This window comes from Argentina silus (genome assembly GCF_951799395.1).
Source record: "Argentina silus genome assembly, chromosome: 8".
In the NCBI taxonomy this organism is placed as follows: Eukaryota; Metazoa; Chordata; class Actinopteri; order Argentiniformes; family Argentinidae; genus Argentina; species Argentina silus.
This window is the reverse complement of record NC_139662.1, coordinates 21,639,934-21,654,828: the sequence shown is the minus strand read 5'-3', so window position 1 is coordinate 21,654,828 and position 14,895 is coordinate 21,639,934. Positions and strand designations below refer to the sequence as shown.

The window sequence follows — 14,895 nt, the reverse complement described above, 5'->3', positions numbered from 1 at the left end:
CTAGGTTTTTCTGTGAATTTCTATATGGGTCCCAGGTCCTCAAGGTCCTTGTCCTAGCCTGAGCCTATGTGTTGTTGGAGCTCCGTCTGGGGGCAGTCACGTGGTGACGGTGTAATCCTCTCTCACATGCAGACGCTGTCTGAGTCTTCCTCCAGAGCCTCGCTGTTCTGTTTCCCCCCTATCAACCTTGTGACTCACTTCAGGAGGAGCACGTACACAAACACACAAACAAACACAAGCGCTCGCAAACACATACACATCCGCTACTATTGACCGATATGGACCCATAGGACCCGTGGGACCTGTAGTATATGCCATTAAACATGTAATATATGCAACATATGCTTGCGTTCTGTACAGTACCAGTCTAAAGTTTGGATACAAACTTGCCAAGAGTGTGCAAAGCTGTCATCAAAGCAAAAGGTGGCTACTTTGAAGAATCTAAAAATATAAAACATATTCTGGTTTGTTTAACACTTTTTTGTTCACTACATAATTCCATATGTGTTCCTTCATAGTTTTGATGTCTTCAATATTAATCTACAACGTAGAAAGTAATACAAATAAAGAAAAACCATTGAATGAGAAGGTGTGTCAGAACTTTTAACTGGTACTGTATACACACACACACACACACACACACACACACACACACACACACACACACACACACACACACACACACACACACACACACACTGAGTAGCCGGTTTAGTGGAGACAAACTCTCATACACAAATGCAAATATACAGAGTTGATATCAGATGTTCTTCCAGGGAAGCCTGATGTCCTGATACAAGAGGACAAACTCTCACTTTCTTGTCTGTGTTGCGGTGGTTAATGCTTTAAGTGAGAATGTAAGGTTTAATCCCATATTACTGGGGCTAAGTCATGTGAAGTGTAAACATCTGACTCCCGCAGACTGCCAAGAGCAGCATCAACATAGAGCACAGAAATAAACCGAATTCCTAGCAGATAAGACTGCACTAGAACCACCGTTGATGACATTTTATACATGTCTTCAACTTGGCCTTAGTCATGGGTTGCCAATGGAAAAGAACAGGAATCCTATGAAAGGACACCCACGCCCATGCAACTCCCATTTCTTTTCAGGACTAACTTGGAAGTGATCTTGGTAAGAGCTTCTTGCTCAACTTTGTCAGGGAATGCACAGTCTACCTGTTATTGTACAACCCCTTGGCAGCCGAACAAATTAATGTACTTGTAAAATGTATGACCTTGTTGGATGGTATGACACTGTATCTGTCAGTCAGGTTTCAGATTACCTATCACGAGATGTTCTGATCATAAACCATAGACGTCAGTGTGATTGACACCATGCTGGTAAACCGCAGCTCAGGCATGGTGATTCTGATTAAATGTCTTAAAGAGAGCGCCATTTCATGTCACATAAGGGTGTTTTGTGCGTATGTGAGAGTAGTTAGACAAGTGAAGGGAAGGACAGAGATGTGGTGAGATGAAGAGAGAGAGAGAGAGAGGAAGAGAGAGAGACACGGATGAGACAGATTAGAGAGAGAGAGAGATGGTGAGAGAGAGAGAGAGAGAGAGACAGAGAGAGACACACAGAGAGGTCAGTATGTGGCTAAGTATGGAGGCTTACCACTCTTTCCCTTGTGGTAATCCTCAACTAATAGCAAATTAGGATATTGACAGTGACAGGAGCGGTGAATTATGTCTACTGTCCCCTGAGACTGCATCCAAACACCCGGACAAGGACACAGGCCAGCATGCACATACAGCACTGTACACTATGCGACTGTGTATACTGTAAACTCAAATGTACTGTAGATTGCTTGATCATTTATTCTGGGTTCAAACAGTGCATGGCTGCGTCCACTCACGCAACTCAAAACACGAGAGCCCGCTTTTCATGTTATTCCTGTATGTGATGTATACGCTACACCACCTGCAGCCCAGTGCCATTCATTGGGGCTTACTTGATCCAGTAACTGTGTGTTTACATACAGTACCTGTATGCCGAGATTACCGTAGTAGTTTCTCACAAGTTAACAGATGGTACAGGCTTGCATGTCTTCCAAACACAACCCATGGCAACTGGGGTCACATTATTTTAAAAGATTAATTACTATCAAAAGTGAATAAAAGAGGAAAATATCTTTTTTTTTTTTTTATCTTCACCCACGTACAGAACTGTAGAGGGACTGCAGGCATGAGGGAAAGAGAGCAGTAGTACATTTCCACCAGCCTATGTTCTCTGGCACGGTTGTCAAGGGGGAGAGCCTGTTATTGCAACCAAAACCACATATTGGTGTCTATGCTGCATGTCATGAAGCCCAGAGTCTGGGCCTGTTGCATTACATACCACACATCTGCATCCAACTTTATACTGCAGCCATCCCTACCTCATGCTGCAGACCACTCTGTTCTGTTTTACTGCGAAACAGAAAGTTAAAGAGGGAGGAAGAGTTGAGGGAACTGTTTGTTCCTCTCTTCGGCTGGCTGGGATCTCTCGGCTCTCTGTGCCCTTCAGGAGAGAGATGGATGTCGTTGTAGACTCCAGTGTGATGAGTTACGCTTGTGAGTCAGAATCAGCGACATTAGAGTTTTTTTTTTATTTTTTATTATTATTGGCTGCTGTAAAATGTGATATTTTTACCGTCTCATGGAAATCTTCCTCTGTTTGGTTCCTCTTTTGTTTTCCTGTTTTTGGCTTTAAAAACACAGGGAAATTGTCCTTGTAAACAATGGTCTTTAAGATAGTGGGGGAGCTGCATAAAGGACAGTGCCTCAGTTCCCTCTTTAACTGGACATGATTCATGACCACAGTGGGAAAAACAAAAATGTTTTGTTTTGAAAAGGACACATTGTCTTCTTAACAAGGTCATGATGGGAACTAGAGGTTACTAAAGCAGTATGCCTGGATGTCCTGCTTTTAATTTGAAATCCATTGCAACAGATGACAAATGACAAATATGAGTTTTTAAATCATTCATATCAAACAAAAACTCATATCAATTAAAGCCCTTTTGGATAATCACTCTTGTAGTTCTGGTATTGCTGGAATAGATGGCATGGCGCACATTTATAATATAAAGGTTGGTGTCACTAAGAACTGTTTTAGACTTAATCATCTTTATAATTACAAATATCTGAACAATGATGCATAGAAATCTCGTCGAGGTCCTTGTGATCTCGCTCCATCAGAGACATCCAGTTCGCTCATCCCGCCTGTTGCCATGGCAATTGTTTCACTCCTGCTGAGAACGAGAGAATGAGAGAAAGCAGAAAAAAAAGAAGAAAAAAAGAAGAACGAAAAAAGTACAGTGTGGGAGCCCTCCTTATTCTCAGGGAGGAGAAGATCTTGCTTGTGACTTTTCAGGGAAAACATAAAACCAAGGGTCTCAAATGGAACAATCACAAATGACAAACACAAAAGGACAATTCAACACCTGATTAATTGAATGAGAATCAGTGGCGAATAGTTAGTTGCTGCACAGGGCAACCTAATGAATAACTATGGGGTACACATGAAGTTGAGTCATATAAATCGCTGATACGTAAGACAAAAGCATTATGCAACCGTGGTACACTTAATAATCCTTGTAAACATTCACTTGTCCCTGAGTGTTATACGTCTGAAAAGCCTACGAACATGAACTTTCCCATCACCTCTCAGCTCCTACGTTGCTAAGGAACAACCATAAAACATTTGTAAAGGCAACTTGCTGGGGGTACTAACAAATTGTGTTGTTTGCTTTTGTCTTTGCAATGTTAGCCTTTAAGACACTGGGAACACTGGGAACCCGGCCAATTGTTTTGTTTCAAAAATAGATTGCGTTGGTATTTACGTTAAACCTCGCTTCAACATGTTTTTACAATGGCTTTGCCCACAACTTATTCTTTGTCGTACTTCATGCCTATTCTGTGTCTGCCACCGTTGGAAACCTCAGGGTTCCATTAAGGTGACATACAGCTTCGCCTCAACTCTGTGGCCCTTTGAAATGAGAATGATTATGCACAAGGGGAGGCAGAGCCATGTAGACTTGCAGGCGATGGTGTTCTGTGTGAGTGAACACCTTAAACACACACAGACACACACACACACCCACACACACACCCACCCACACACACACACACCCACCCACCCACACACACACACCCCTGTTTTCCCCCTGACCTTCTCCACACCTTTGTGAGCTCCTGATAAACTGAGATTGAAATGAGGCTCAGGGAGAGTAAATGCTATGGAAGGTTGGCAGATCAAACATTCCGGAGGCCACACAACCCTGCTGACAGTGAAACAGTCAGATGTCTTGCTTCAGTGCATGAGGAGGACGGATCAGTGTGTTCTCCCCAAATTACTTTCTCCCTGCATCTGATAATCATTTCATGTTTCTGGGGTCAGTTTCCCAGAAGCTTCACAGAAAAAAAACCTAGGCCCACTCTTCTCCTAGACCATTGACCTACAAACATGGATTTTACAATTGTTCCTGCCTTGCGGCTCTGCGGCTGGGTTGTAGTGGGACACATTAAAGTACTACACAAGCTATGAAGCTTTCGAGAAACTGACCCCTGTTCAATATCAAAAAAGCAATACTTCAATGAATGCACTTAGGAGTAAGTGGTGCAAAATGAACATAGAGAGGTTGCCACCTTGAGGATGTTGTATGTCATCACAGGATAGTCCTTATCCTCCATCTAAAAAGAGTTAAACATTTTAGCAAAAGGGACCACATTTACATTATGATATGTATACTTTTCGATCAAATCCAAAAAGAGCAGAGACAGTCATTTCTGTCCATTTTTATTTCACGAAGCGCAGTGAGTAATATATTATTTTACTTTAAATAAAATGTATGTCGAGACAATATTGCTTAAGACAGTTACAACGAAATACAATTTAAATTAAAATAAAACACATAGTATGTGGTACTATGAAAACAAAACACCAGACTGACACACACTAAACACATAAGGGTCATAATGAAATCTGTCATAATGACATCACATCAACATCCTCGTGTGTTACTTCACAATGCCTGGCTAGCACTCTAAAACATTCTAAAAACAACTCAATATTCAAAGTGTTATTGATATGTATTCAAATGTAACTTCCTTTATAAGTGTACTATATCACAGGTGTTTGTCAAAGTTAGCCGGCTAAATGGTGTTTTCTTTTTTAGTTAAAACAACCCGTTTCTGTTATGCCTACGTGTGCCAACTATGCCCAACTATGGGCCTTCTTACTGTCAGGCATGAGCAACAGTGTATATATTCATACAAGCTCAACAAATAAATCTGTCTTCAAAAAAGCGTACGTTTGTTCTTCATATATTGGGGTTGACGTTTACTGTACAAACACACAACACAATATCTGCTGCTTATTCAGTGGTAGTTTTGTGCTACGGTCAAGGAAAGAAGTCCCTCTTTGCGTGCGATCCTGTTTTGAAAAGGACATGGGCATAACTTCATACATACATGTAACGCAGCTGTGGACTGTCTCGGATAGTAGAGCAATACTGGGACAACGGTTAGCCCAACGAAACCCCTCGAAATATTCAACATGAGTTGTTACTATATCCTTAACATATACTAATATGTTATCATTAATACAGCAATGCACTGTAATGCAATGCATGTGTTGTCTGTCTGTCTGTCTGTCTGTCTGTCTGTCTGTCTGTCTGTCTACTAAAAGGAAATTCAGTTCAGTCTTTGTAGCTTCAGTTCATTCGGTTTCTAGCGTGGCTGTGAGTTTGACTGTGGTATGTCATAAGGTATACAGTGCACAGAGGCTAAATACACTTCATGAATATACAACGACAACATGTTTTTGGTTGAGTCGTTAGGTAAACTTAATTATTAAAGGAGCAGGGCGTACGTTTGTTGGAAATCTGCTGCCTCTGGCCATCGCTGTGTAATTCAGTTACAAACAACAACATCCTCCCTAATAATAATAATAATCATAATATAACCCCCCGAAATGGACTTGCAGTGTTGGACATTAGCTGTTGTGTTTCTGCATGCGCGCAGGATTTGAAGAGGCACCCACCAGACAGAAAGGCGAACATTGGTGAGTCCACTCCCCTAGAACACCCCTGGGCCTTCCCCTACAACACCCCTGGGCCTTCCCCCCCCCCCCCCCCCCCCCCAGCACCACTGGCCCCTCCCCTAGAATGTCCCTGGCCCCTCCCCTAGAACGCCCCTGGCCCCTCCCCTAGAACACCCCTGGCCCCTCCCCTAGAACGCCCCTGGCCCCTCCCCTAGAACACCCCTGGCCCCTCCCCTAGAACGCCCCTGGCAGTAACAACATGTTTATGTGCAAACAAGAGTGTCAGTTTTAGAAAGACCAAAACAGCGTTGGTAAATAAAGTATTTCTTCCAAGGGATCTCATTCACTGATTGCTACCGATTAAACATAGTCATTACAACCATGAGGAAGCTTTTAGAAGGCTTGAATGTTACATACTGGACCTTTAAAGTCAAATAAGAATACATAATGTTACATGTTTGAGATTGCACCTACAATCCCAAACATAAAACACCTCACTAAGTGTATTTACATTACCATTGTAAATGGATGGAACATGCATAATTTCATAATTTTATATATTTTTTATGATTCTCCGCATTCCATTCAGGTGTTAAAAATACCATATTATGAAACTCAGTCTCATCGGCTGTTTATGTAACTTTTTCAGCAAACAAAAATCTTCCAAGTAAATTCATTTTCTATTCCATGATTAGTAAAGTAAAGGTTTTCATTAACTTTCATTAACATCTTTTGAGGCAGATTTTCTTTTCATTCCACTTGATGAACTGGATTAAAGTAATATTTATTTTAAAAAAAAACAACATATATCTATGTAACTAGCTGTATATCTTACACCTACTGAAAATACTGTATATCTTTACCACTAAATGTATCCTACAGATAAATCATTCATAAGAGCATGCGTTTACAATACAAACTAAAATATACTGCATTTATAAAACAATTATCCATCTTGCCTCCATGATGTCAAAACTTTAACGTATCTGCTGCATCAATAAGCCTACAAACCTGTAGATATTTGCATAATATGGTATTTTTCACATATAAGGTATGTAAATTCAAGGTATATCCTAATTCTAATGCATACTTTCCTCTGCTTTGAAACTGCACCTCCCAAGTTTGTTGTCAGATGTGTGTCATCCCTGCTACAACTCAACTGTGTATTTTTAACATCTTACTACCAGAGGTAAATCACCTGCTTTATGTCTGTCTCTCCAACCTCATCACTCCATTCAGTCTCTGGACCACTGTCCTCTTGCCAAGCCAATGCTCCATGCAATCTCCTCTCTTCACCACCCCATAACTCTCAAACACTAGCGATTCATTTAGCCAGTAGCTTAGCCAACGCCGCGCTCTAGCTTCAACACTCAAACCAAATACCCACAACTAGCCTGCGGCCAGGTTAGCCAGCGCTAACTTCACCTCCACGCTCCCTCCCCTTCAGCACTCCAGCCCGATGCTGCTCAGCAGCTGCTCCAGGGCGTCCAGTTTCTGGTCAGCCTCCTCGATGGCGCTGTAGGTCTGGACGTTGCTGGTGATGTGGAAGCGGATGTCGTCCACCAGGGGGATGGAGTCTGTCTCGTGTCTGTCCTCCACGGCCTCGGCGTCCTCTTTAATCATCTCAGCAAACTCGGCTTGTTCCACCAACTGGGTCGGACGGGGGACAGGTAGACAGGTAGACAGGTCAGGTCAGGTCAGGTCAGGTCAGGTCAGGTCAGGTCAGGTCGCGTCAAGACATGTCAGGACACACCTTACAACCTCCTCAGGTCATTTCCAAACCTAAGACTGACAGACAGTATTCCTTTCTGTCCGGTGTCTATTCGACCGCGCATACAGCATTTGAACACATATGAACTGCATCCCTATCTGTCCATTCCAGTGGAGGCTGGTGGAGATAGAAATCAGAGAACGGGCTTGTTGCAATGTATAGATAATGAGCCCATCCTCCGATTTCTACCTCCACCAGCCTCCTCTGGTCCATTCAAAAACACACCAACTGTACGTGAACACATACAAACCGCATTCCCATCTGTCCATGCGACCACAGACACTCACCCTCTCTATGATCTTGGCCATGTACTCAGTGCACTGATCCTCCAGACGAGACAGGCGGAAGAGCTTTGCGGTCTTCCACATGTGGAGCACGTTGTCCTCACACAGCGCCTTGGCCAGGGTCTTCCCACACAGCCGCTTGAGGCCCGGGAGCAGGTACATGTCAGCCACACACAGCACGTCGTACACGTTCTCTGGAGACATCTGGACAAGGAGGACAGTCGGAGGAAAATACTTGATCTCTGATGAGCCAACTGCTAACGGAGCTAACGCTTAGGTTACGGCACGAAGCACGAAGCTCACGCCATCCGAGTCAGTGTTTGTGTTTTAAGGTGTTATGTGTCACAATTATTGTGTGTAGTAGTGATAGAATGACCATGTTGAATGTATGCATAGAGGCACAATGGGATGGCCATGGTTCAGGGACAGGGGATGTTCCCTTGTGATGGAAATATAGGTCCCATTACGGGTTGATGTGTTGTGTGATGTTTTACTTTTTAGTAACAATTTGTGTAGTCATTTAAATGTGTAGGAAGTTGTTGCTCATGGGGACGGGTGCTCATTTTGCAGACCTGTAAAGTGGTTGCTCAATGATGACTGGATAAGGTGAGGACCGTGGGGTTTTTTCCTAGTACGAGGCTGGGTTTTTCGCCCCCACCTGTAAAGGAGGCGTGTCCCCAGGAGCTAATAGAACATCATACTGTTGATGCCATACCTGTTATGTTTACTTCCGTGATTTGCTTATGTATATTGTCTTAAATCACTTACATGTTTTATTAGTATATCATTTACAACTCATTAATATAGGATGTGGGACTATTAAGTCCCAAAGGGGGGAGTATATGGTAAATTTAAAGACATATAAGGGTTGTACATCCCACACCTAGGGGAAAAGGTCACAAGAAAACAGATGGTCCTAGAATATTTGGAGAATGCAGTCGGAAGGGGTGAGATCAGATAGTGGGGGTTGACCAGAAGGTATGAATATAATGAGTATAATAGATCAAAGCTGCAGAAACATGACAGATGAGTAATAAACACAGTTGTAAACAGCCAGGACAGATGGCTTTTGTAAACACCCTGGGCCAATTGATCTTTCAACAGACTGACCGACGCCAGGTCAGGTGGGAGTAGCTCCCTGGATGACGAAATGTAATTCTTGAATGTTATTGGTGTAAGCAGACAGGAACAGAGGTACGTTGAATAGAAGGCGTTGACCTGTATGAGAGTCTATAAAAACAGGTGACAGACGAAAACTCAGGGTCAACTTTGCAAATCTGAACGGCTTCGTATTCTCTGTGAACTATTGACTGGTACTGTATGTATATATATATATATATATATATATATATATATATATATATATATATATATATATATATATATTACTAACCTCTGTGTCATCACTGTAGATGTAGTAGAGCAGGAGGATGAAGATTTCATGGGGGATGTTGTGGAGGGTGATTACTGGGGTGCTGGGTTGGGACTGGAGCATCCCTCCCTCACTGAAGTGGTCTTCTAGCAGGGCCTTAAAATAATCACTGCGTCCACAGAAAAACGCCTGCCCACAACAAGCAGGGGAGGAACTCAATTAGTACGCGCTGTCAATGGAGAGGCACAAATCACGACCAACTGCAGCGATATAGCATGAGGTTTAGAGACAATGTGCAAAATCTCTTCGCATCTTCTAGACCTTCACGGTGCACACCTTATGACACAGGAAATCATAACCCTCGACACGGAAGCAGATGTCAGCATAGCTCGGGAAGTTGTCAATTCTGTCAAAAGGAAGTTCGCCGAATCCAACCTAGAGAAAAAAAAATCCCATTTTACAAAGATCCATAATAACATATTCATATATATATATATATATATATATATATATATATATAATATAAAAAAAACGAGTTTTGTAAAACAAAAACAGTGACAATCACAAGAAGCCTACTTGGCTACTGCGCTTTTAACTGACTTACTCTTAGCTCTGCAGGAATCGTGCAGTCTGCCAGTAGCCCCATCTCCTCCTGCAGTTGAGAGCCATGGGGCTCCAAGGTCAGCACTTTCACACAGGTCCCTGGCTTATTGGAGACTGAGTAGAAGCAGAAAGGGAGAGACAGCTGAGTCACCGTTTCATTGTTCTCACTCAAGTGAGGTCCTCTGTGGCCCAGCTGGTAGAGCATGGCGCTAACAACGCTTAGGTTGTGGGTTTGATTCCCGCTGGGATCATATATGCTGAAAAATGTATGCACTCACTGCAATGTAAGTCGCTTTGGATAAAAGCGTCAGCTAAATGGCATATACATATATATATATTATCAAGTCTCAGATTGACAGCTAAATTGGGTCGAATAGGGTTACGTAACAGGGCTGTGACAGGGAATGATCAGAATTGATCTCAGCTCGGAGTTGAAGCTGAGCAGGGCGTGATGTTCTGGAGGCAAAGCGTTGACGCTGTACTTAAAGTCACTTCGAAAAAAGGCGGGATTTCACCCAATCAGTGTGCAGATGTAAAATAGTATATCTTCACCCCCGACTACAAGCTTCTCTCCTGTTAATTAATTAATAAAAAAATAAAAAAAAGTCTTCTTCTTGCATTGATACTGCCAATGGCCCCTGGTGCATTGATTGCTTTATCTTATGATGACTGAATGTACCCATATATATGCCATTTAGCTGACGCTTTTATCCAAAACGACTTACAGTCCAGTGATTGCATACATTTCAGTATATATGGTCCCAGCAGGAATCAAACCCACAACCTAAGCGTTGTTAGCGCCATGCTCTACCAAATGAGCCACAGGGGACCACGACATTCCAGTGGCAGCTTACAAGGAATAGGCCACATACAGCAATATAAAGGACATAATGGAACATCTTGATCAACAATCGTGTCATGTATGGGCCTTACCAAATTCATACACCTTTTTGCATTTGTTCTCCAGCTCGTCAATGAGGTCACCCATTTTGCACTGTTTGGCCAGACGCTTACAGTCTTCCACATGGCTCACATCTATGTCCATGCGGCCTGTAAGCAAAATGGCCAGTTCGCTATGACACCACATGAAGGCTACACACATTGACAAAACAATTGTTAAACAAACTGCTCAATGCTCATCTTCTGACTGGAAGGGAAACGTATAATTCAGTAGCTAAGCCAAATGGACTCGCATTGTCGGACATTAGCTGATGTGTTTCTGCATGCGTGCACCCGCTCCCCCAGAGCACCCCGGGCAGTAACAACATGTTTATTATGCAAACCGAGTGTCGTAAAAGACATTTTAGAAAGCGCTTATTCAGGACCAAAACAGCGTTCGTAAATGAAATATTTATTTCAAGGGATCTCATTCCCTGTTCGCTACCGATTAAGCATAGTAATTCCAACCATTAGGAAACTTTTAGAAAGCTTGAATGTTACATACTGGATATTTAAAGCCATTTTCCAATGCAAAATGTAACTTTGTTCACAGTCACTAAACAGATGGCTGTGAACAAAAAGTTGGCATCCAATGTCTGACAGTCCAACGGACCTAAAGGACCTCAAAATAACATGGTCCATTAAAACCCACCTGTGTAAAAATATTGCAGGATTGCTCCAAAGGCTGCAGGGTTAATCTGAAACAGAGATACATTTTTCTAGTTTCAGAGAAATCTCCACAATTTGTGACCACCTGGTACAAAATGCTATTCTACTGCTATTCCAGCAGATTAGAAAGTAAAATATAACTACAAACCAATCATGTATCACACACTGAATAGCTCACTATGCTCCCTGTACTAGAATGGTACGATCCAGAAAGATTCTGTCATGCCTATCTGTAGAAGACCTGTTGCAATACGGCACATACCAAAGGGTGTTTGAGGGCGATCATGTTCTTTCCTCTCCATTTGGTTTCGAACATGGCCGCAAAGTACTCAGACCGTGCACTCAATACACAACGATGAGCCTGAAATGTCTCCCCATGAACCAGGAACTTGACATCACTGTACTGACCCTGCTCCATTAACCTAGATACAGGCAGCAGAGGCAGATAGAGGAGAGAGAGAGAGCCAAATTAGTGTTGATGATGTTGGAAACCCACAGATCATCGCATCGCTCAAGCCAATTGTCCCATCACTTTTGGGTACCCTAAGGGGACTATCCATACAAAGTGTTGTAATCTCTGAATGGTGAAACCAATACGTACGCAAATACCATCATATACAAGATGAGAATCTCTTAGGTCACGGGGTCATTTATTAATTAAAACACCAGAAAATAAGATATTGACGTGGGTGACTTCCATATGACCTCTGTGGTGAGACGACACGGCCTCTTACGTGTGCAGGAAGTAGTCGTAATAGTCCCGCTGCATGGCTTGGGCTGTGATACACTTGTACTCTTTGAGCAGGCGTCGAATGGAGTCACTCAGAGACCCATACATACACCTCTCCCCATCAAACGTGTTGGCCTCACACTTAGCTCCTAAGGGCAAAGAAGGACAGGTCATAAGTCACTTGGCATACCAGTTCTCTAGACCTCCCACCCCCCACCCCCCACCCTTACAGTCCAGTTCTCTAGACCTCCCACCCCCCACCCTTACAGTCCAGTTCTCTAGACCTCCCACCCCCCACCCCCCACCCATACAGTCCAGTTCTCTAGACCTCCCACCCCCCACCCTTACAGTCCAGTTCTCTAGACCTCCCACCCCCCACCCCCCACCCATACAGTCCAGTTCTCTAGACCTCCCACCCCCCACCCCCCACCCATACAGTCCAGTTCTCTAGACCTCCCACCCCCCACCCATACAGTCCAGTGACCTCCCACCCCCCACCCATACAGTCCAGTGACCTCCCACCCCCCACCCATACAGTCCAGTGACCTCCCACCCCCCACCCCCCACCCATACAGTCCAGTGACCTCCCACCCCCCACCCCCCACCCATACAGTCCAGTGACCTCCCACCCCCCACCCCCCACCCATACAGTCCAGTGACCTCTCTAGCACATACAGTACGAGTCAAAAGTTTGGACACACCTTCTCATTCAATGGTTTTTCTTTATTTTTTATTATTTTCTACGTTGTAGATTAATATTGAAGACATCAAAACTATGAAGGAACACATATGGAATTATGTAGTAAACAAAAAAGTGTTAAACAAACCAGAATATGTTTTACATTTTAGATTCTTCAAAGTAGCCACCTTTTGCTTTGATGACGGCTTTGCACACTCTTGGCAAGGTGTGTCCAAACTTTTGACTGGTACTGTACATGACTGTGCCTTTCTCAAAGTGTAAATATATTCTTATGTAAGATACATGATATTATCGTCCTGAACCTTCCGTGGCTGAGTGCAGTCCACCTGCCCAGACTGCTAGTACCAGCAATGGCAGTCCTCATTTTTAATACAAAGACTTAATATTAAACACTACTTTGATATTATGACTACATTAAGCTGCATGCACTGGTGTAATGGCTAAAGGTTAAAGGTCGACCCTGGGATATGATGTAGCGCAGGTGAACGCTGAGGCACTCTTATCAAAGACATTGATAAAGACATCCTCTAGGCTGCTGCATCATCTCCGTTTCTCAAAGTCTCCCTGAGAGCTGTTATGCTAATGGCTTAAAGCAAATACCATACCATTAGCAAGCAGGTACTGAACCAGCTCATCGTGGCCACACAGGCAAGCATAGTACCTGTAGAACAGGAAACAGCTAATTACTTTAACAGTCAGGATAATGTTATCTTAACAGAACTAGGCCACATTATGTAAAGGTGCAACAGCTTTAAATTGACTTACAATGGGGTGCTGTCCCATTTATCCCTTACATTGAGGTCCACGTCTCTCTGTTCAACAAGGTACCTTTTAAAGAAAGTAAAAGGTCATTACTGACAGAACTAGTTGCCCCAAGGCTGGTCTCAACGTGCCTCGACAAGACGTTTATGATGGGAGTACACCCCTCTACTCCAGGTGAGTACATGATGACCATTACTCTGCTCTACTGTGGGCTCTACAACATTTCTCAAATCATAACTGAACTATATTGATAGCAAATGAAATACTTTCTTGCCTCCCCTGTTTTGGGGTCTTTTAAAGAGTCTCTTAATCTCTAAAAGATTATTCATGGGATGTTGTATGACACATTGTCATCATGTTGTGTGTAAAGTGTTGTGGGACTAACATTCCAGCAACTTACATGATGTCAACCTATCTGCCAATGTACTGATTGGACAGTTCGCAATGCTATCGCATAACTTGTTGTGGGGTTTTCAAGCCATCCAGGCTGCTAAATCACTCCTAGCTTGCAGCTGGCTACGCATTAAAGAACAACACCAAGCAAGCGTCCATTTACCTGACTCTCCAAATGTCGCCCTTTCTGCAACTTGTAAACAAATCGTACGCGTCCATCTCCGCAGCGTTTTCGGTCCTCTGTAATGCATTGAATCGGCCTGTCTGGAGGACAGGTAGGGGACACGGTGTTAATTTCGGAGAGATGTAAACAACTTCACTTTCTTTTTTCTACTTGCAGCGCAACTATTGCTGTTTTGACCGTCCAGTGCTTTGGTTGACGTTTTAGACCTGTCACGTGACCAGAGAAGGGGCGGATCCAAAGATGGTCTCTCTTCCGGTGGTACCGATGACTATTTTGGCGCTACCTCCGTGAACCACTAGATGTCGCTACGACCCTTTCTGACCGCACTCCTATCACAGAGAGGCGAATACCAGGCCTGTACAGGTGGAAACTGACACATCAATTGTAACTGATTAGTGTGGCCGGACGGGCCCGTATTCATTTCATTATTGATTATTTTATTTCCTTCCCGTGTGTA

The 14,895-nt window shown here is 43.3% G+C and overlaps 1 protein-coding gene across 1 annotated transcript; it reads right to left on the bottom strand.

The window, feature by feature from the left end:
• Positions 1-6,125: 6,125 nt before the first annotated feature.
• On the bottom strand, positions 6,126-14,609 carry abtb1 (ankyrin repeat and BTB (POZ) domain containing 1). Its single transcript, XM_083675006.1, has 12 exons — positions 14,418-14,609; positions 13,865-13,927; positions 13,705-13,760; positions 12,404-12,548; positions 11,932-12,091; positions 11,653-11,698; positions 10,995-11,111; positions 10,063-10,175; positions 9,795-9,893; positions 9,480-9,647; positions 8,090-8,290; positions 6,126-7,681 (listed from the first exon to the last, which is right to left on the bottom strand). Exons 1-12 carry the CDS (start codon positions 14,471-14,473, stop codon positions 7,475-7,477), a joined length of 1,431 nt encoding a protein of 476 aa, XP_083531132.1. The 5' UTR covers positions 14,474-14,609; the 3' UTR covers positions 6,126-7,474.
• Positions 14,610-14,895: the final 286 nt, after the last annotated feature.

What these genes read in the sequence shown, in the direction of transcription:
- abtb1 (XM_083675006.1), bottom strand. Translation starts at nt 14,473, where the DNA reads ATGGACGCGTACGATTTGTTTACAAGTTGCAGAAAGGGCGACATTTGG. An exon ending in GGCGACATTTGGAGAGTCAG is followed by an intron (nt 13,928 to 14,417) that starts GTAAATGGACGC and finishes TTTCTTTAAAAG; the next exon opens with GTACCTTGTTGAACAGAGAG. An exon ending in TCAGTACCTGCTTGCTAATG is followed by an intron (nt 12,549 to 13,704) that starts GTATGGTATTTG and finishes CTTTGCCCTTAG; the next exon opens with GAGCTAAGTGTGAGGCCAAC.